Here is a 20,449-nt window from a genome sequence, read left to right as displayed (position 1 = left end):
CTTTATAAACTTACTCAATAAGATCATTTTAAAGTGATAGTTTATTATATAAATTGATAAATTAGAAAACTAAAGTTAATATGAGTGTGAATGACTTTCATCATAACTCAACTCGTTTCACCTTTACTTTGCTCATAGCTATTAGATTCTCAAGTGTCAACTAGTTCGTATCTTGTAAAGAATTAAGGACCTCGAGTAAGAGTAAATTGATCTAAAACAGAGGAATGTTGTACATAAAACAGATCCAAAACATCAGAACGAACATTAAGTCCCTCAAGATACATGACCAAAAAAAAAAGAAAAAATAAAGAATGTACTGCTCTATCAACTGAATCCTACAATTAGTCTGACCTTGTAAAACAAATAAAAGAGTTAACCTAAGCCTATGATCCTGCCATCACTAACAGAGTGGCAGCTTAAACAGACTACAGTTAATGGATAACAGAACAAGGGATACATCTTCACACCGAGAGCAGGCATCCAACAAAGCCATAAATAGGAAATTTGCATCTATGGATATAACAGGTTATGCCCCGACGGAAACTGCATTGATCAGCCCATTTGATTTACCATCGCGGCCCCTACCTCGGGTCAGTCCCCTTCCACGGGTCAGTCCCCTTCCACGACCACGACCTGCATCCAGATGGCCTTACATAAACTAAATGTTGGTTTAAGAACATCTCATATAAGTTAGATAGTTTATCGGATTTGGAAGAATAATTGCCCACCTCTCCATTGGGTGGGAGCAGGAGCCTCATCATTGTAGCCACCAGCTTCTTGTTGATAATCAGGGTGGCCATTATATCCTCTTCTACCATGGCCTCTGAAATTACGACCTCTACCACGAGCATAGCCATTGGTACCATATTCATGTGCACGGTTGTCCCAGCCTCCATCACCAAAGTCAGTAACACCATTTCCTAAAATTAATTGTCCCGAATCGGCACCCCATTACAAATTCTTGGAAAGTAGATAATCCATATGTAGAAGTAGAATCAAACAACTATTCATTTCAGGATGGTCAAATTACCACGAGCCCTTCCCCAGCCACGACCACCATGGCCTCTCCCTCGACCAACTGGCAATTCCTCTACATAATCAACATAAAGTCAAAAAACATGAGCTTAGAGATATATCAACAAAATTAAAAAGAGAAAGATGGATCACATGCATACCTCCTTCGTAGTCAAATTGTACTAATGGTTTCACCTGATCCTCTGGTAAAGGAGATTGATACCTGCGAAAAGCAAAGTTGCATAAGAAACTCTTTGCTGGATAAGCTGGAAACAAACTAAACACCACCTTCTACATTACCAAGGGCAATGCAAAGTTATGTACTTGGACAGCTGACAGGACCATACACTCTATAAGAATGATGCAAGATACTTATACAATATAACCAACAATCTTGCACCTATTTGTTGAAAAAGCTAACAGCTTACAAACAGCTCGCATTAGATAACTTTATATGATGCCCTAGTCCATCTCAAGCAATCTCTGATCTTCAATTTTCTAACCAACCAGTCACCAATGGATTAATGGATAAATAATAAAATCTGTTAAGAGCACTTGAAGTGCCACTGTACTAATAAAATGAAAAAGGTTTCTACTGAAAGTAACATAATAGGTTGATAATGAAACACAGAGTCACAAGCAAGAAGCTTTGCTAGGAATATGATAGTATTGATTCAGAAAATTTAGCATCAATTAAGAGAAGATAGATGTATCCTAGAAATTAAAAAGCAGAACATGCAATATTCAATAACTTTACCACATAAATGATAAAACAACAAACATTGAATGATTATAAATAAGTTAAACCTTATTCTTGTATTTCACAGTCTATGAGTATTTAAATAATGGAAATTAGAAGGTTAGGTATCCCACAGGCATGTAAAAACTGTTGTCTTCATCAGCTAAAAGAGCACAATTTTTCATAATTAAGGCATAAGCCCTCGAAAACAGCAATTCACTAAAATAAATTAAAATTTGATTATTATTTGTCTCTTGGTGGTCCTGACCTTTTGTGATCTTTGTCTTGCACATACTTGTTCTCATAATTAACAGCAAAGCTCCAAGTGTTTAGAAGTTGGGTAAAAATGCTGCTTGCTTTACTTCTAGAAATTTTATTTTCGGTTGAATTTATCAGAATCCAAAGTTGGATATGAAATATTGCCATAAGGAAAGGATATACAAGCTTAAGCTATCTTCTGCATTCCAATCATTACCAGCCTGACATGAAAATTAAGTTCTACATTGCAATTTTCAACTGAGACAAACCATAAAACCATATTAGTTTAAAACATGGATATAGACTCCATTTCTTAAAGCTTAAAAACATAATTTCTTGTGGTAAATCTAGAATCTTCCAATTCTGAGATAATATCTAAGCAAAAAACTAAGTTCCAACTATAACTGCTAAATCTGATCCAAGAATAATGAAGCCTCTAAAAAGAACAAAAAATTGGACCAGATTGTTTATGCTACTTCAATATACATTAATTAAATTGACTTTCCCTATTAAGAAATGGTCGTGTGTAATAACATGAATACTACAAGAATGTGAACTTCCTAAACAAATTCAATAACTCAAAAATAGAAGGACTACACATATGGATAACTACAAATGAGAATAAGTTCAAAAATTAGATCTGATTCACAAGTAGCAATAAGCAAAAGCAAGTAATAGCTATAACTACAAGGTTGTCCACATATGTTGCAAATAAGAAAGCTACAAAGTTGCAACTACTTCAATAATCCATTTTTTCAGTGGTAATATGCTGCCTAAAATGAAATGGAATTAGATAAATCTTGTACACTCACCCAACAGAGGTCTTGTCAAGTTCCTTCTTGGACAATGTTATTGTAATCATAGACACATGCCTAGTGGTCTCAAGACTGCAAAACAAAGACCACAATTACAATAAGGCCAAGAAGAACTCCAAATAGCCAACATCAAATCGAAATTAACACATTATGTTCAATAATGCCATTGAGCAAGAAATGTTTCATTCTGAAATATAACAATTCGATTGCTTACGGCAGCAGGCCTTCTTCCAATGGTTCCCATGTATCAGTGATATCAGTAGAAGAAATGGCAGTATTCTGATGAAGACCAACAATCCTTCTCTGCAGATGATGACAGTTAAAGTGAGAATAGGCAAATGCTTGTCAACGAGGGAGAGAGGGAGGAGATAAAGAGAGACTTAGGAGTATACAAGCTCTAAGAGGGTACATATAGTACCTTGACAAGTTCAACAATCATGACAGTTTTGTTGATAGCTCTTCCCATTGCCTTGAATACAATCTCATCTGAACCTTTTTCCTGAAAAGTTAATACATATATTGTTAATGAAATGAAGATATCTATCTGCATAACAAGGTGACTTATGGAAAATGGAACTCTTGTTGAACTGCTGAAAGTTCTCAGCATACAAAACTAAACCATCAAAAGTTATCAGCTCTTAGATAGTAAAGGAACTAAAGATAGAGCATTGCAATAATTATCAGGGTTCATGGTAATCGGTTTCTGTCTTTATAAGGCTTTGAGTTTCAGTGTAAACAGTTCCAGCAGTTTTGACAGGTTCAAAGTCCCAAAAATATTTACAGGAGATTCAAATGTAGAAATTCGGAACATGTTTCAGTTAGTGGTGCTCTAAATACCTTTACCTACAGTATACTATTGCATCAACCCAATTAACAATATTAATACCTATTAAGCTAATAAGAATGAATTGTCTATTTCTACAGACTAAATGGATACATCTCAAACAAAAAGTATCGAATGCAATCATACAAATTTTGAATTACTTGCCATAATTTTACCTCACCCTTACTTATTCATGAGAAATCAGATGTGGTCAACTATATAATTTATTGTACTTAAATCCACAAGATAATAAAGAGATCCGTAGAATTATTCAAATTGCATATTCTCAAGTATACATTTTTATTATCACCGTCCACAATAACATTTTTTTAACCCAAAAAAAAAATGGATACAACGCTACATTTCTCAAAACACATCTCATACCTGCAACAGACTGGTAGCATACGTTATGTAGCTGCGCATTCTCCCCTGAGTGGTGATACGAATCTCATTCTCCTTAATCGGGGTATCCTCCCTTGGTTTCTCCACCCTCTGGTACCGATCCATCTTCCTCACCCCCCGAAAAGATAACAAAAGAAGAAAAATAAAAATAAAATCAGCATCAAAATCGAATCTGTCGACGACCAACAAACCCTAAAACATCACGACTCCTCACAAAACAAAAACAAAAGAAAAGCGACAGTTTTATCACATCCAAAGAAGAAATTTTCAAACCAAAAAGTAAAAAAAAAAAAAAAAAAATCACGTCGGGCATCATTTGGTCCAACGAAGACAATAAAACCCAAATGACTCAAAGTTATCTCGTTCTGAACAGCAAGTACTTATTCTAAAACGTAACGGAGAGCGAAGAACACTACGAACAGAGAGAAAGAGAGGCAGAAGAGAGAGAGAGAGAGAGAGAGAGAGAGAGAGAAGGTTAGGGCTTGCGTGGGGCGAAAGACATGAGGTTTCTTACCACCAATTGCTCGGTCGCCCTCTTCAACGGCTCGTTTTCTTCTATTCCGCCCGAAAGCTCCCTCGGCAACCGCCACTGCTTTTTATAGCATATCAATCTCACACCAGTAACAGCGAACTGGTCGCCCTTCTCGGTTAGGGTTAGCACGTACTTGGCATTTGGAGAGAGGTGAGCCGTCCGATGAGAAGGCCAGTCCATGGGTTTTAGATTGGTCTACGCGAGGTGAGGGTGCACCGGATGTGGAGATCTCTGTGGGCCTTCTACTAACGGGTACGAGATTGTAACATGCGGATCCGATAAGTAGAATTTTAAAAAAGAATTCATTTCCTACTTATTTAACTCTATGTAACATGCTCATACCCCTTGGAATGGTTGGAAGGCTACAGGGCAACTTAAGCCTCTGTTTACATCTAGAATTGATACGAATAAGAATAGCAAAATTTAATTTATATTTTTATTTTAGAAATAATTATTTCTATATTTACTTATATTCTAAAATAAAGATGTAATGATTATATTTGATATGATATAAAATAAAGGTAAAAAGAATTTTACTCAGATGCCCTTCGATTGATTTAAATTAGATTAATAGAATAGATATTAAAATTTCGCTACTTTAGCACAGCCGTCGCTAGGATGGATCTCAGTCCCAATCTGGGGGCTCTTTGAGGAGATGATTGATTGACTACATGTTCTTTAAAATAAATACTTTCATGCTCATTTTAAACTTGCATAATAGATATTATATCGTTTAAGCTATTATGATATTTATTCATAAATTATAATAATTACACTTAATATTAAAAGTAGAGATATTTTCATGAATAATTGAAAAATATTTTATAGTAGATGGATGAACAGAGAAAAGAGAGAATGATTGAAATAACATTTTTGCAAGGGTAAAATAGCAATTAGAAAATATAAATAAACTAGTATTGAGATAAATTATTATTTAGTTAATATACTAATATAAAGTGGCTTAAAATGAATGAAAATAAATCACAGCTTCCATTACCTTTTGTTCTCTCATCCAAAAAGGTCACAAGTTTGTTACACATATACTAATTATAAGCTAAGAGTAAAAAGACTAGTCATTTATATATTGACAACTATATCAACTCTCTTATGCACATGTAACTCTCTAATATAAAAATCTACTAAATCACAATACCGATATAAATTGAACCCATGACACATCTATGTACTGATATGGCCAATAAGTGAGGCACAATGGTAGGCAAATGTAACCAAAAATTTGGCCACCTCAGCAATTAACATTAGATCAGGATTCTCGAGAGGTGAAAGTGTTGAGATGCCAGGAAAGATACAGGTAGAATAGAGATAGTTACCCAACTCTTAAGAGAATTTTAAAGCATAAACTTATCAAGTACTCAGCACAATCCCACCAGGAGAATGTTTACTCGAAATGACTACTAGTCATGAGCTTACAATACATAACTTAAGACAGATCATACGAAGATTAAGCCCTGAAAACCCAAAGATTGCACAAACAATAGAAGGATTTCCGTATTTCATTTGAGCAGGTGTAGGGATTAAAGAGTAAGTAAAAGGGGCATAGGCATGATCCTCGTCTGAGTCAGGTCAACCATCACCAATGGTAGATTCAGAATTATGTGTTCACCTTCTGGGACTACTTCAGCTGCTATCTGGGAACTTTGCTTCATAGTTCTGGGGAAGCTGGAAAATAACAGATAAAACTCAGCCCGGGATGGAATCCAATGAAGACACAACACTGACAATTAAAGAGTGCATTACCATGTATGTTGCTGTGATCATCTTTCCAGCGAACCACCTTCCATGGAGTGCTTGCTGAGCATTAGTAGCTGAATTTATACTGTCGAACCTCAAGTACACATGGCCAGCACTGTTTCTGTTGCAAAATCACGTTAATGTGAGACAACCAACTCAATATAGTTTAGCAGTAAGTCAGTAACACAACTTACATTACATAAATTCTAAGAAGAGCAGGCATATTTACAAATTACAGCAAACTAGACTATCTTAATCCATCATATTATCCTTCAAAAAATTATGCATTCTTGGAATGATGGATCTCGGCCATTTTAATGCCCTGATAGGTGTAGCTTAACATTGAATCTCAGTTCCAAATTATGAATACTTCTACAGTGTAGTAAATCTCACTGTTTGCACTAAGTATTAACACAAATAAGAAGTGCAGTATCTCACTTGTCCACATAGATATGCTTTACAATGCCAAATTTGGAACACTCCTCTTGAACATCTTCCTCAATATCCAACTCAAAAGCTGGTTCAGTCTGGAGCAAATTGTATTATGTTAGCAGCTATGATTCTTATAAGAAAAAAGGGAAACTGGAATCATGACATCAGAAAAAGACATAAACAGACCTCCGCACTCGGATCAAACATATTCTTCAGCAGCAAGCATTCACTGGGAATACCAATAGCTTCTAAGACTGGTTGTGCTGCTGGAGTGACTGGATGAGTAAGACCTGGAAAGCCAACAAGCGCAGGTAGAGTGGGCTGTACAACAGGATTAGCCACCGCAGGATGACCAAAAAGTGATGCAGTTGGTGCAGTGCCTGCATCGCTGGCTGCATGTGTGACTATTGCACCAGCAATACTGCATATTAAAGTTAAAAGTGTCAAATAAGACTTGTCCAAGATATAAATTTGGAGAGAGCCCATCTGTTTGTCTGTAAAGACTTGATTGAATGGAAAAAGAAGGCACCCTGCGATGCAAAGGCATCCAGATAAGAATCTTTAAGTTTGGACAGGTCACTATTAATACTTAAAACTCTGTATTAGCATATCCAAGGGTAAAGCAAAAGACAATGAGTGCCATCAAACCTGGTGCCACTGCGGTCCAGTTTCTGCATGAGAAGAGCTCTAGAACGAGCATTTAATGACTGCAAGATAACAATAGTAGTATGAGCTCAGTAGATAACAGCGAAACAAGTTGAACACGCATTTGTCACAAGCATTTCTAATAGGCAAGAAAATACGAAGTCCACAAATTCAGGCAAAAAAGATATTTGTGGAATTGTTCTCATTTTCTGCATATTAGTAAGCCTTATAAAAAATAGCCACAGACCATTAGTAGTCCAGTAGAGCACCCAGGTAATACTGATCACAACTTTGTATGGGATAAGTACAGAGTGAAATTAGGTAAGGAATGTAAAAGAAGTTATTCTAACTATATTAAGACCAGATCATAGCATTAAAGTGCAAGATATTTATAACATTACGCAACTAGTTTAGCTACCAAACCAAGGTAGAAATCCACCAAAGTCACATCACAATCCCAAAGCTCAAAATGCAACAAGATAGATGAATACATAATTTGCTAAAAATTGCATATTGACATTACAAGGAACAAGCATCAGTCAGATGAAGACATAATTCAGCTGCTCAGTACCAGGACTAGATATTCCAGTTACCCGCTCTTCAATTTCTATGCTATGATTGCTATCAAAATTCTAAAATAGCAGGAAAACAAAAGAAGCTCCTAAAACCGAGAACTCTCATGGTGACAGAAGTACTCTTTATGAGAGTTGAGACCTCTATTCCTCCGTCCTACTAAAACTGTTGTTACTAATCTGTTATAATCTTCTAACATAAAATTTTACTGCCTTTAAAAAATCTATTTCTCAAGTTTTTGCCAAACAGATTGTTGATACAATTGGCAACCATAAAACACATTCTCTCACGTCTATGTTTCTAGAGATTTGCGAATAAGTGACAAACTTTTGCATATAGTTCAGAATCCACTTTGAGATTAAACGATGACAATATATACATCAACGGATCACCATGTCAATTAACCATCATCATGGTAGATGCTGACCCTGCTAGTTGGCATGAGACACATTCTCCAGTTGAATAACCTGTCCTGGTTTGGCATGAAGTGACACAAGGTCAGCACAAGAGCCACGGGGTTAATAAATGGATGGCACGGGGCATTATCAAATGCCTACCGGGCACTGTTAGCTAGAAAAAGTAAGCATAAACAAGATTCAGCATAGAGATACAAAATCCAAAATATCATAAATCTAAGGAAAAAAACCAATTTATATAATCAGCTAATTAATTACAAGAAGAGAAAGAGATTGACCAAGAAAAAGGTTGATACATACCAAGCCTCCACCCTCATCATCATCCAAATCACCAGCATTTCCACCAGCATCTTGCATTCCAACTTGATCTGTGACTGCAGAAACCTAGAAATATATGCAAGTCAAATTAAAGAACAAATAATTTCTATCATCAGCCACTAACCAACAACAATAAAAGTTATAATTAAATAAGTAACATACCTTGATTGTCCTGCCAGCAATGTCGAGTTGCCCATTTATACTTTGAGCAGCTACTGCATCTTCAAGGCGCGCAAACTAGTACAACAGACAGAAACCATAAGACTGTTTCATGAGGCCAAAAGCAGTAATTTAAAGGTGCTACTTACTTGAACAAACCCGAAACCTTTGCAGAGTCCAGTCTGTGGATCAAGGGGTAACTGAACAAGCTCTACTATGCCAAATGATTCAAAAACCTGAAATATACACTCTTACATGTAAGACACGTAGTTAAGGAAACATATATGAGAAGGGATCTGGCAGAACCTGATGTTTCATCTGACTATCCTTGTAGTAACATACGAAACATCCCCACTATAAGATTAAAATCTTCCCATAAGTAGGAAAGGTTAACCTAATTAGGCTAAACTAAGAAACCCCAGCAAAGTCCTACTTAACTTCTCGTAATTCAGTCACTATTCACATTACAGTAGTAAGTTGGTCAACTCATGAACACATGTATGTAACATACACACAAAACGTGCACATGCATGGACAAAGAACCATGCATTTTCTGATATGATTCAGATCAAGAGTTGATTAGTATCCTAGAATCTTTTTTAACACATTCTCGCATCACATAAACTAAGAATACATGTAACATGGATAAAAGAGCACAAATATGCACTCAAGAAAGTGTATAAAGGACAGATAAAGATGGATTATAGAGCATAAAGAGGCCCTTCACAACCTCATATAATACTATCCAAGAATCAAAGTTACACCTTTCAGCATATCAACAAAAAATAATAAAAAGCCAAATCCAGGTATGAATAAGATAAAAGTAAGATCACTGCAGCTATATGTACATATATGGCTAAGATACACTGGCAGTCAGAGCATAAAATAACTGAGTTTGAAATGAAAACAGATACCAAAAAAGCTGACAACTAAAAATTACTCAGAAATGATGCAGCTGCCTACATGCTGTGAAGATGAATAGCGAATTTCTAAATAGTTTCTTCCAAACCAATTTCAGTGTCAACAGTGTGTTCATTCATGAGCAACATGTAGCCACATTAGCAATCATGCAACCTCTTAATCTACCAGGACTTTATATTTGATGCATTTGGCAAACAAAAGAAAGCCAAACTCACATTAATTCCATATGACAAGTCCTTTACTGCAAACACAATATAAATGTGTCGTGATGAGACTCTCCCAATGTATATTAATGTATCAATAAACTGGATATATGCGCCACTTTGTTCAGTCAGTAATCAAAGTCAAGAAGATATTTTTCTTGTATACCTGACGTAGTTGAACTTCAGTAATGTTTAAGTGAAGATTGCCAACATAGAGTTTTCTAGCTCCACCAGTCCCAGTGGACCCACCAGCTCCAGCAGTTGTAGTTGACTGCGCTAAGTTCTTCTCAGCCTCTGAGGGCTTAACCATTACTGGTTGGCCTAGAAGTAGCTGGCCTGATAGAGCTATCGCCATTGGGACTGACATGGAGTCATAAAACTCAACATAACTGCACATATTAATTACAAAAGTCATTGCACAGGTCATTAGGACATATATTGCATCATTAAGCTTGTTGTACCTTCACGTAATTCAGAAATACTACAAGCACGTAATAGAACTTGATGACCCATGGACCTGGACCACAAGCTGAACAATATTAATTTATGTGATCATATTTTAATAAATCGAGAATGATGAAACATATTCATAAGTTGTACCAAATGAAGTTCACTTTGTAGTTTGTATTTTAACAAATCATTTTTTATCTAATGATAGGTCATTGATTTCCAATATGCTGCCCAAACTAAAAGTAAGCATAAAATGTTAAGGCTCCAATAAGAAACTTAAGAAGAAAGGAGTTGTGCATTTACAATAACCTGATAATCAAACAATTCAAGTAGGAAAATGCATAATGAGAGCTTAATTGTCATCAGCATCTTAGCATTGAAGATTAGTTTATAGCTCCATATTGCACTTCATTATGGATTGCTTGTTGATTAGTCTTATGTTGTCCAGCAACAAAAGAACTCCAGTGATAGCTTGCATTTCATATAAATACGCACAATCAATTGGATTACTAAATAAGAAAGACAATATCACAAAAGAAGATGATTATAATAAATTACTATATAAGAAAATCAACACATAAATGAAGATGGTTGTCATACTTTCTGACTTTCTTCTTTACCTCCCATGGAGCTTAGTCTTGTGGCTAAAGAGTCGATCACCACTCAAATAATTAGAGTTGTCTAATAAAGACCTCATAAATAGTGCCATAATGGATCTACTCAATCTAACTTTAACTTCTTTTTCTAATGAGAAGTGTTTGAGCGTCTCCATTGGTAAGTAATCAGACATATTACCTTGTAAATTCATACACTGAGATATCAACATTGGTAGGAAATGTTTTAGATGGATACTACAAATGCAATACTTGCAAGTAAACTGACCAAGTGTACCTCTGCTATTAACTGAGCCAATCTGATCTTCTAGATAAGTTCAATAGCTAATCTACATGTCTAATTTCTTTAGCATTAATATGTAGTGTTGCATGTATACTTGTTTTGCAAAGCAACCATACTAGATCAAGCAATCAGAAAGAAAAGAAATCATTGAAAGGTACAAATTGAAAATTTCCAATAGCTGTGTAATCTAGGCAAAGAGCACTGTTTAGTATGATCATAAATAGACCATGTCAGAGTGCCTGCAAGACAAGTGCCTACTTAAGTGAATATGGATGCAATCAAGCTTACGCCCCATCTATGACCATCAATTTAAGTTCAACTAAGAAATTGGTTCAGCCTTGAAAGACCCATTCTCCCAGCCAAACAAATGAAAGATGTTGATCGTAAAGTTTTCAAGATAGACTACCTATCTCCGAAACTGCATAAATTACCAAGTAACTATATATTCCCCAGGATGGATGTTAATCATAATTCTACATTTTCATGACAAAAATATCTAATAAAGTACAGCTAGTTTCAACTTTCAAGTATGTGTGATAGAAATAACAAAATCAAGTGTTGGTGCTGATCAAAGTTTCAAACAAGTCAAGCATAGCTAGTTTCACTCCAGAATTATTTGGCATGAAAATGAAATGTATGTCTTGGAAGCATGACTCCTCGATCCATGTATGACATAAAATATTACCATTCTTCAGAAGTACATACCCAAATCCCTTAGAACGTCTTGAATTGCGATCTGTTATGAGACGGACATCCCTCACCTGTAATAGCAAATATTAATTCTTCAAATATTTTAATGGCATACCCTAACTTTAAGATAGATGTAAAACATGAACGATGGTGTAAAGTTTTTAAAGGTCAACTCATTAAATTATAAGGTTCCACTGGCAGAGACACTCTACAGCATAAATAATTGCACCATGACCTATATGATGCCCTGTCACATTTCATTGCAACAGTAAATACACAAGAAAAGTGTCTTTGATCACTAGAAAATGACCTAAACCAAAAACCTGAAATGGAGATAGAAGATCGCTGCAATCCCATCTCAAACTACCTAGGCACTTAGGTTATACCACTTACATATCTGGGATTGGCTGGGCAACAAAGTGCTGTGACTATAAAGTATAAACTATAAAGTACAATGAGTGATGTTTTGTTTCTAGAATATCAATAGAATGCATTTACACTGAAGTCGACAACTGAATCGCTCAGTAAGGACAAATTCTACAAATATTTAGCTAGCAATTGATTAAATAGAGATGAACGGAGGATATGGATCTATATGACCAACCCCAAATGGTTGTGACTTGAGAGTAAAGATTTGGTTGTCGATATCTTGTAGTAGATGCTATTTTAGGTTACAGAAAATTGTGGAATGGAACAATATATGAAAGTCCTACTAGGAAATTTATGCACTACCAAGAAATGAGTTACTTGATACATAAGTCAGTAGTTTGTTATTCATTGCATGAGATTACAGAATTGAGCATCATTTCACTCTTTCGCTCAATTTGCATTTCTACAAATCAAAAAATGGAAAGTTTGATGTTCCCTTTTCAAACAACAGCTTCTTTTCCCTTGGATCACAAAATCCCATATTTTTTTCAAGGCCAAACAGGAAAAGTTCATCATTTAGTTTTCATTGCTCTCAATTTATTAAAATTCTACATAGAAACACATAACATGAATTAGTTATCATCAAACATAGGCCTTAAGCTCTAAATGCCTGGTAGATACCCAAAAATATAGGATAAACCGATCTTACTCTTATTTGAGTGTTTGAGGCAACTGATAATGCTCTAAAAATATAACAAGAACTGACTCGTGCTCTTGGCTTATGAGAAAGAACCTTCATTGTGCATACACCTAGCAGTACATCTAATGCTATAAACAGTTACTTGACTAGACCAACTCAAGATAATACTGACCTTTCCAGCTCGGGAAAAGAACTCATACACATCTCTTTCATCTGCCTTCAAACAGATCTGTGGAAAGAACAAAAATAGATCAGTACAACTAAAGAACTGCAAAACAGAAGAAGAAAAGGGAAGAAAAGAAAATATAATGGCAAACCTGAAAGGCAAATACAGTTCTTTGATCCCTCTCTGGATCAGCCTCAAGTTCTGTTCCATCCTCCTTTCTATCTTTAGGACGTCTACATGATATCCCAAAGACTTGAGCTTTAACCAAAGTGCCAATAGTGTAGTAATTAAGTGGAACATACTTATAAGAGGGGGGATATCATACTCAAGCTGCAAAATTGTCCTATTTTGTTTTCTGTGTATTTCATATGCACACGTATTAAATAAAGTAATATAGTATTAATACAAGAAAATATCCTGCCCATAGCTTTCAATCTCTAAAACATAAAATTGCTCGATGCAAAATCTTCCATTAAAAGAACATTACAAGAACAAAAAATTTGCTACTTAAACATACAAAAAATTTGTAAACTGAAGGGAAACGATGCAGGAAAACGAGGAGAATAATCTACAATACGAAATAATTACCTGGGACCTCGATCTCTCTCTCTAAAATCTCTTTCTTTGAACTCCCTTTCTTTGCTCCTATCATTGTACCTCTCTCGCTCCACTTCCTGGTGCCTCTCCAACTGGTTTTTTCTCCCCTTGTCCCTATCTCGCTCTCGCTCACGCTCACGCTCTCGATTCGCATCCCTGTCCACCTCTCTTTCTCTTTCCTTCCCATTCCTCTCCTCCCTTTCCTTATGCTCCCTACTGCTTTTATCGCGATCCCTTTCCCGTTCTTTACCTCTCTCCCGATGCCTGTCACGGTCCCGGCCGCTACCATCCTCCGATCTCGACCGCTTTAGTTGATGCTCGGTATCGCGCCCAGCCTCGTCGGAGCGCTTCCTGGAGCTCCGGCTAGGCTTCTTCTCCTCCGAAGCCACGCCATTGGCCGATCCCTTCCCCTTCATCGGCTCTGGGTTCTCCACCGCCTTCTCCAGATACTCGTACTCGTCGAAATCCATTGTCGCGCGGATGGAATTCGTTGGTATTTGGTTGGAAACCCTAGTAACGGAGGAAAGAGGGGTTTCTTTCCAAAACCCTAGAAATTGGCGGAAGAGGGAGGCAAAAAGGAGACGTTTCTTTTTTTGGAACGAACTAGCGGGGGGCTTACCTTGACAAACACGGTATATGCTATTTGCAAATAAAACCCTGCATTTAACGCTGTACCGTTCGAACCCTAAATAATACTATTTGCAAATCTCTTCCTCTCTTCTTTATTTCTCATAATACTATAATCTAATTTCAAAGAGTATGAGAAAATTAATTTTCAAGAAAAAATGGTACTTAGATCTTGTTTGCAAATATAAAATATTAGATGAAGAAGGAGATGAGAGAGAGAGAGAGAGAGAATAATAGATTGTTCTAAACTAGTATTGGAATAGACTATTATTTAAATACCAAAATAGTTTAGTTTGTTTAAAGTTATGCACCTAAATCACATCCAAATAGGACGGCTTTAAGATAATTTTGACATTTTTAAGCACAGAAATCATTTCGATCTATGTTCTTACCTAAGATAAGCCAAATCCACTCTAGACTAAACTTTTTATCTTTTCGACACTCAAGGCTAAGTCTCAATAGATGAGTCATTATCTATGGGTTTTAATAAATGAGTCGGGTTACTTTATACCCCTTACCCTAAGTCAGTCCATGGACTCGCTAGCTAGTCGGGTCAGGCCAAGTCAGACCTAATTTCAAGGTCATGCCCACCGGCTTTTTGAGCACTCTTAGATAAAAAAAATAAAAATAATGATAGATCATAAAAAGAAAGAAAAATAAATTTTGATAAATAAAAGTGCATTTAAATTAGTTTTGATTCCTATATTTCCATGTCTCCAATGATTACTGACTTCTTGATAGTAACCATCAGAAACACTTACTGATGGTCGCCTATATAAATTTCACAAAATACACCTATTTTTACGATTTTTATTTTATGTCATATTCGAATCAACTAATAGAGATGCAAGAAGAGCTTGGTGTGAGTGCACGGATGCATTGATTTATAATCTTTTTGCATTCATTTTCAAGCACAATCAAAATTGTTAGATGTGTATATATATTCGATTCGCTATCGCCCACAGAAGATCAGCTCAGCCCCACCAAACTAATATCAGAGAATGTTGTAAAATTCAAACCAACACAACTGAATGTTAACTCAATGAATGATTATGCGTTGATGTCCTGGATGTAAGTAAGATATAAAAGTGTACATAAATGAAACACTTATTATGCCATAAAATCATTAAGTTATATACATTCCTTGTCACAGTAATAAAGACACTAAAGAGAGAAATTACAAAGGAATAAGAGAGAATTAAAAATTATAACAAATGGCAAACTCTTCCTATATATTACCTGGTGATTTCTATGGTAAAAGTAAGGCTAAAACATATGATGGTGTATAAACGAAGGTATGCTTGTAAAACAATTGATCAAAAAAATGCTGGAACTAGCAGTAACAACAATAACAAGATGCTTGTCATGGCATTCGAATGTGATGAATTGTTTGTTCTCGGTGTCAACACTGTCACTTGGGTAGTGTTTCGTGATCCCTTTGTAGCTTCTGGAGTATAACTGCTTGGAGCAAATGCTCCTGTAGGAGGGGATGCGGAAGAGTTCCTGTTTACAGGAAGAGTGCTGGAATCCTCAACGCTGTAACCTGAAACATATTATCTTTTATGTCATTTTAATTTGCAATGACACCGAAGAACACACCCTGCTGTGTTGAGAGGTTCTCGCAAATTAAGTGGTGAGTACTTACAGTTGAACTTTTTCCAGCCCAGGATTAACCTTTCTCGGTCAAAGACAATGCGAAGACCATTCATGAAATTTTCTGCATCAAAAATTGGATGTGAACATGATGCATCAGATGCAGAGCATATCATCAGCATAAAAAATAGCAGCAGTATGCTACATTGACAAAGGAGTAAATACATAATCAGGGAGCTAAGAAATTTTATAATAGCAAGTTGTCAACTTGATTTCTACCCTCAGAAGAGTTTGTCACTGCCCTGATGAAGGCAACATTAAGCAGAAGTTTCTTATAAAATTTAGGATGGTTAGTAGCATGAAAACCTGTACTGGTACACTGATCAAGATGTTACAGCATCCAAACTTGCCTGGGACTTGGGTGAAACTAGACAAAGGGGTAACTTCAAGGGTTTGGTTTGGATCATGTGGAGAAGTCAGATGAATCATAAGCTAGAAATTACATATTACATAAGTAATGAATTAGAGTTAATCCCCTAAGAAGTAAAAGCATCTAAGGAAAAAATCTTTCTTGATGCAATGCAGAATATACAGTCTAATGCAAAATTGTAGAGCTTACGTCCAATTATATTCACATTGTTGCTCTTCACGATAGCGAGGCAATATCCATATTGATTTTGCTGCACAACAAAGAAACACGATTGAAATTATTCAAACTCATTAAGAAGCCAGAAGCTCATAGTAGTTAGCATGATTTACCGTGCTGGAGATGACAATTATTGAATCATTAACAGGAAACACGCTTCCACCTTTTGTTATGAAATTTATCACAGGTAATTGAATTGTAGTTTGATTGGAACTGCAGGGAGCAAATATAAAGTATTAGGACTTGTGGACTTGAAATATGTCAAACATGTACTGAAGTTTACCTTAAATCATAACAATATTCAAAAGGTAAAGAGGGGTCCAATTGGTGCCGGCTCTCTTGAATCTGGGCATTAAACTATACAAACAAAGCAAGTATAAGAATTGTGATCACATATGGTATTAATTTCATGATCAATTAAGCTACTTACCCTACGAGTAATTTGTGTGTAAATTGGATCGGCCAAATATGTGAAGGAGGTACCAGAGTCAACAATAGCACTAAAGGCAGTGCTGGTGGAAGTATTCCCTATTTCCACTCCTGTTAAGCTTATATTGTATGATGGACTGTAGAAGAATATTGCAGAAAAGACATACATGAAACATATTCATCAGAAAAATGAATACTAGTCTTCCTGAATCCAATGGAAAAAAAGTACAGGTAACAAGCACTTACTGTCCAGAATGAATATTTAATGGAGTTTCTTCTTGGTCTGAGCTTCCTTTGTCCCCAAAATTGATTCTACCAATACCATCGTTTCCAAAGCACATGGAAAAGGAATCTGAGGCAAATCCTTTGCTTGATAAAATGCTAGGAACAGATATATTCTCCAAACCAAGCCCAAACAGACCGTTGGGAGCTGCACCATCTAAAAATGAACCCGTTTGAACCTGTCCACAACTGAAGAATTCACAATAAGATTACAAATAGTTCAAAAGAGACAAACTGGAATATACACCTACAGGAAGGGAAGAAAACCATTGAAACTAACAAACATTAGTAGGATGAGATATCAAAAAACAACGTACCCAAATATTATGGGAGCTTGAACAACTTTAGAACGAGAAGCCTCAGTCGTCAAGTACATAACATCTTCTACTAATATTCCGGAAGATGAAGTGTTATCAGATAAGTATTGAACAAGGTAGGGGCAACTGCTGGTAGCTCCAGAGCATGCATTTTGAGCATCACATAAGCTACTATTGCAAGGAATATTTTGACTTGTTGATGACAGTTTAGGACTATAGATGCTGAACACAAGATTCTGTTCCAGTTAATAGCAAAGCAAAAGGAAAGTATTACTCTTTTTTTCGAGAAAGAAAGGAAAGTATTTACTTATATGGAAAAAATAACACTGCACAAATCAAGATAATATGCTGACAGATTTGAGGCTATGGATGTACATTCAGATTCACATGAAGATATGAAAAACAAATATAATCTTCAGGCAATCACCAAAACCAGATGATCAGAATTCATTCTACAAACTGCATATAGTTGCTGTTCTTTCTCTTAACTTAACTATAACATTGCTCAAGTTCTAAGATAAATTGCATGTCTCATTGGTCACATGTGATGACGAGTTATCAGATCACATTTTTACACCCTAATTTCAAAGTGGACTGCTGTTTACATAGTGAGAAGTGAGAACCAATAGAATCATACGGCACATTATTGCACTCTATAATAAAATCCAAGTTTCTTGAACCAAGCTTAGCTTGTTTTCATATGAGTTCAGCAGGAAAGATTTGCAAGTAAATATAAAGCAAATGGCCAAAGGATGTGGCACATTACAAAGGTAAAGAATAAATGCATATAACAAAAAGCATAGAGAACGCTTCAAGAAAGAACAATATAGAATAAAGTTTCACATGCTACTTTTATTAGAATAATTAACATATCACCACTTAGTGGAGAGAAAGGTTGCCTGGCATCACCATAACTCTTTGATATGTAAGCTAATTGCCCCCCAGCCCCCACTAGGATACATTGCAGACAAGCTTTATGGGAAAGTGTAACAGTGTCATGGAACTGTCGTCTAATAATCTGGAATAACAGAGCCTTCGAGAAGGTAGATATTTTTCATAGGTAATAAAAGTCTCAGTAAAATTTAACAGCCAACTTTGAGTCCCCTTGTCAGAAAAAACAAATATAAGTTTTTTTGTTTGAAAGAGGAAAACTAGACTATCAGTAAAAAAAACTTCTGAAAGCTAACAAGCAAAGCATGCACAAGTTTATGAATTTCTAATTCTTTCTTGTTCTCTTTTCAAAGGGGTTTCAGTGCATCAGGGACACTTCTATAGTTTATGAATCTCCTCTCAATCTCTCTCTTATAAAAACAGAGAGAAAGAAAGCTTTCCTTCCATATCATTTTTCTTGAATTTCAACTACTTAAGTCAACGAAGACCATAGTAGCACATAAACTAGTGATTTTATGAGTCTAACCAGGATTTTGTCAATGTTGATAAGTAAGAACATTAAAAGCCCTTTCAGATTGATACAGTATAGTACGGCTTTAGCATAAAGAGCCTAACTGAGCTAGTTAGGTAATCTAAATAAAGATAGACTGCAGAATGATCTAACATAGTTTTTCTCTCCGTGTCATAGTTCTTGCTTAATTTCTAAGACCGAATAAGGTAAATCTGAGAACAAAGTCAATTCCCGTTGATCCAAATCATCAAAATTAGCAAATCAATCATTCGAGAGCAAATTAAAACCTTTATCCAAATATATATATATATATATAATCAAATAAATTCGAAAAGCCATACTCCAAATCTTGGCGAAGTGGTCGGGGCGCACTGCTTGCAATCGCAGGGAACCCAAAACAAATCACTCCCCGTGTCCAGCGCCACAAGAAACGTCACGTTCGGCGTACCCAACGCCACCAGCGCATAATGCAAACTACACAAAATCATAAGCCAAAAAAAAAAAAAAAAAAATCAAACGGGCATTAGATCAATGATTTCAAAATCAATTTCCCAGAAACTCGAATTCGATTAAGAGGTCATACTATCCAAGGGAGCTGATGCGGTAGGTGGAGTTCCCGTCGGCGAAGGTGAGCTGGCCAGACGTGTCGGCGAGGGAGCGGCGGTGGAGGGCGCGGTCGTGGTGGGCGAGGGCGGCGAAGTACTCGGCCGTGCCGTGCCGCGGCCACGCCGCGCCTCGGTGGCCGCTGGATTCGGCCCAGCGCCGAACCGGGTCGGAGAAGCGATGGTAGAAGTCGAGGCCGAGGGTGGCGGCGCCGCTGGGTTCCGCGACTGAAGCGGCGGCTACGACGAAGAGGAGGAGAACAGAAAGGAGAGAGGAGGAGGAGGAGGAGAAGGAAGCCATGGGAAGAGGAGAATGGCTTCAGGATTTGGTATTAAGAGGAGGAGTCATAGTGGTTATGGCGTTTTAGTCAACGCGCAGTAAGAGAGATAAGAAGTGAGAAGGAAGAAGAGTTCGTTTTCTTTTTCTTTTCTTTCTTTTTTTAAGGGAAGAGTTCGTTTTCAACTGTTAAATGCGGGAGTAGCTATGAGTGGGTGACTATTTTTTATACGGTAGTAGGAAGAGGTGGACCCACCAATCCACGTGTCCGTAGGTCATTCGTTCGTTTTCTAACTTGTTCAAAATTAGGTCCAGGTGCTAGAAAAATTAATTCCGGTTAAATGACACAGCAGCACATGGACCTTGGAAGTTGACTTAAACCCACATGCATAAAAAAAATAAT

At 36.5% G+C, this 20,449-nt stretch overlaps 3 protein-coding genes across 9 annotated transcripts; all 3 read right to left on the bottom strand.

The window, feature by feature from the left end:
* Positions 1-206: 206 nt before the first annotated feature.
* On the bottom strand, positions 207-4,755 carry LOC140800739 (uncharacterized). 4 transcript variants are annotated; one of them, XM_073155551.1, is made up of 9 exons: positions 4,566-4,755; positions 4,034-4,156; positions 3,245-3,325; positions 3,041-3,129; positions 2,824-2,898; positions 1,176-1,237; positions 1,031-1,090; positions 729-920; positions 207-648 (listed from the first exon to the last, which is right to left on the bottom strand). In XM_073155551.1, the coding sequence occupies exons 2-9, from the start codon at positions 4,154-4,156 to the stop codon at positions 527-529; spliced, it is 804 nt and encodes a 267-aa protein (XP_073011652.1). In that variant the 5' UTR covers positions 4,566-4,755; the 3' UTR covers positions 207-526. The 4 variants fall into 4 exon arrangements, with proteins under 4 accessions (XP_073011652.1, XP_073011654.1, XP_073011653.1 ...); XM_073155553.1 differs by having other exon boundaries at positions 207-633; positions 4,566-4,734; XM_073155552.1 differs by having other exon boundaries at positions 4,034-4,160; positions 4,566-4,679.
* Positions 4,756-5,799: 1,044 nt separating this feature from the next.
* LOC140800821 (uncharacterized) lies at positions 5,800-14,526 on the bottom strand. 4 transcript variants are annotated; one of them, XR_012111315.1, is made up of 14 exons: positions 13,863-14,499; positions 13,600-13,629; positions 13,426-13,507; positions 13,281-13,337; positions 12,055-12,110; positions 10,169-10,391; positions 9,028-9,114; positions 8,882-8,956; positions 8,702-8,785; positions 7,416-7,474; positions 6,954-7,297; positions 6,774-6,862; positions 6,342-6,456; positions 5,800-6,263 (listed from the first exon to the last, which is right to left on the bottom strand). XR_012111315.1 is itself a non-coding variant. In XM_073155702.1 (14 exons), exons 1-14 carry the CDS (start codon positions 14,339-14,341, stop codon positions 6,222-6,224), a joined length of 1,713 nt encoding a protein of 570 aa, XP_073011803.1. In that variant the 5' UTR covers positions 14,342-14,499; the 3' UTR covers positions 5,800-6,221. The 4 variants fall into 4 exon arrangements, 2 of the variants coding, with proteins under 2 accessions (XP_073011803.1, XP_073011804.1); XM_073155702.1 differs by having other exon boundaries at positions 6,954-7,188; XR_012111316.1 differs by lacking the exon at positions 13,600-13,629 and having other exon boundaries at positions 13,863-14,490.
* Positions 14,527-15,593: 1,067 nt separating this feature from the next.
* On the bottom strand, positions 15,594-20,199 carry LOC140800996 (aspartyl protease family protein 1-like). The gene is made up of 10 exons (XM_073155971.1): positions 19,751-20,199; positions 19,509-19,641; positions 17,766-18,001; positions 17,413-17,637; positions 17,168-17,303; positions 17,021-17,094; positions 16,851-16,950; positions 16,711-16,771; positions 16,144-16,215; positions 15,594-16,041 (listed from the first exon to the last, which is right to left on the bottom strand). The coding sequence occupies exons 1-10, from the start codon at positions 20,068-20,070 to the stop codon at positions 15,815-15,817; spliced, it is 1,584 nt and encodes a 527-aa protein (XP_073012072.1). The 5' UTR covers positions 20,071-20,199; the 3' UTR covers positions 15,594-15,814.
* Between the last annotated feature and the right edge of the window lie 250 nt (positions 20,200-20,449).

Source organism: Typha latifolia, chromosome 14 (assembly GCF_019914945.1).
Source record: "Typha latifolia isolate L0001 chromosome 14, TyphaL0001v2, whole genome shotgun sequence".
Lineage (NCBI taxonomy): Eukaryota > Viridiplantae > Streptophyta > Magnoliopsida > Poales > Typhaceae > Typha > Typha latifolia.
The sequence above is the reverse complement of the archived record's forward strand: the minus strand, read 5'-3'. Positions and strand labels throughout refer to the sequence as shown.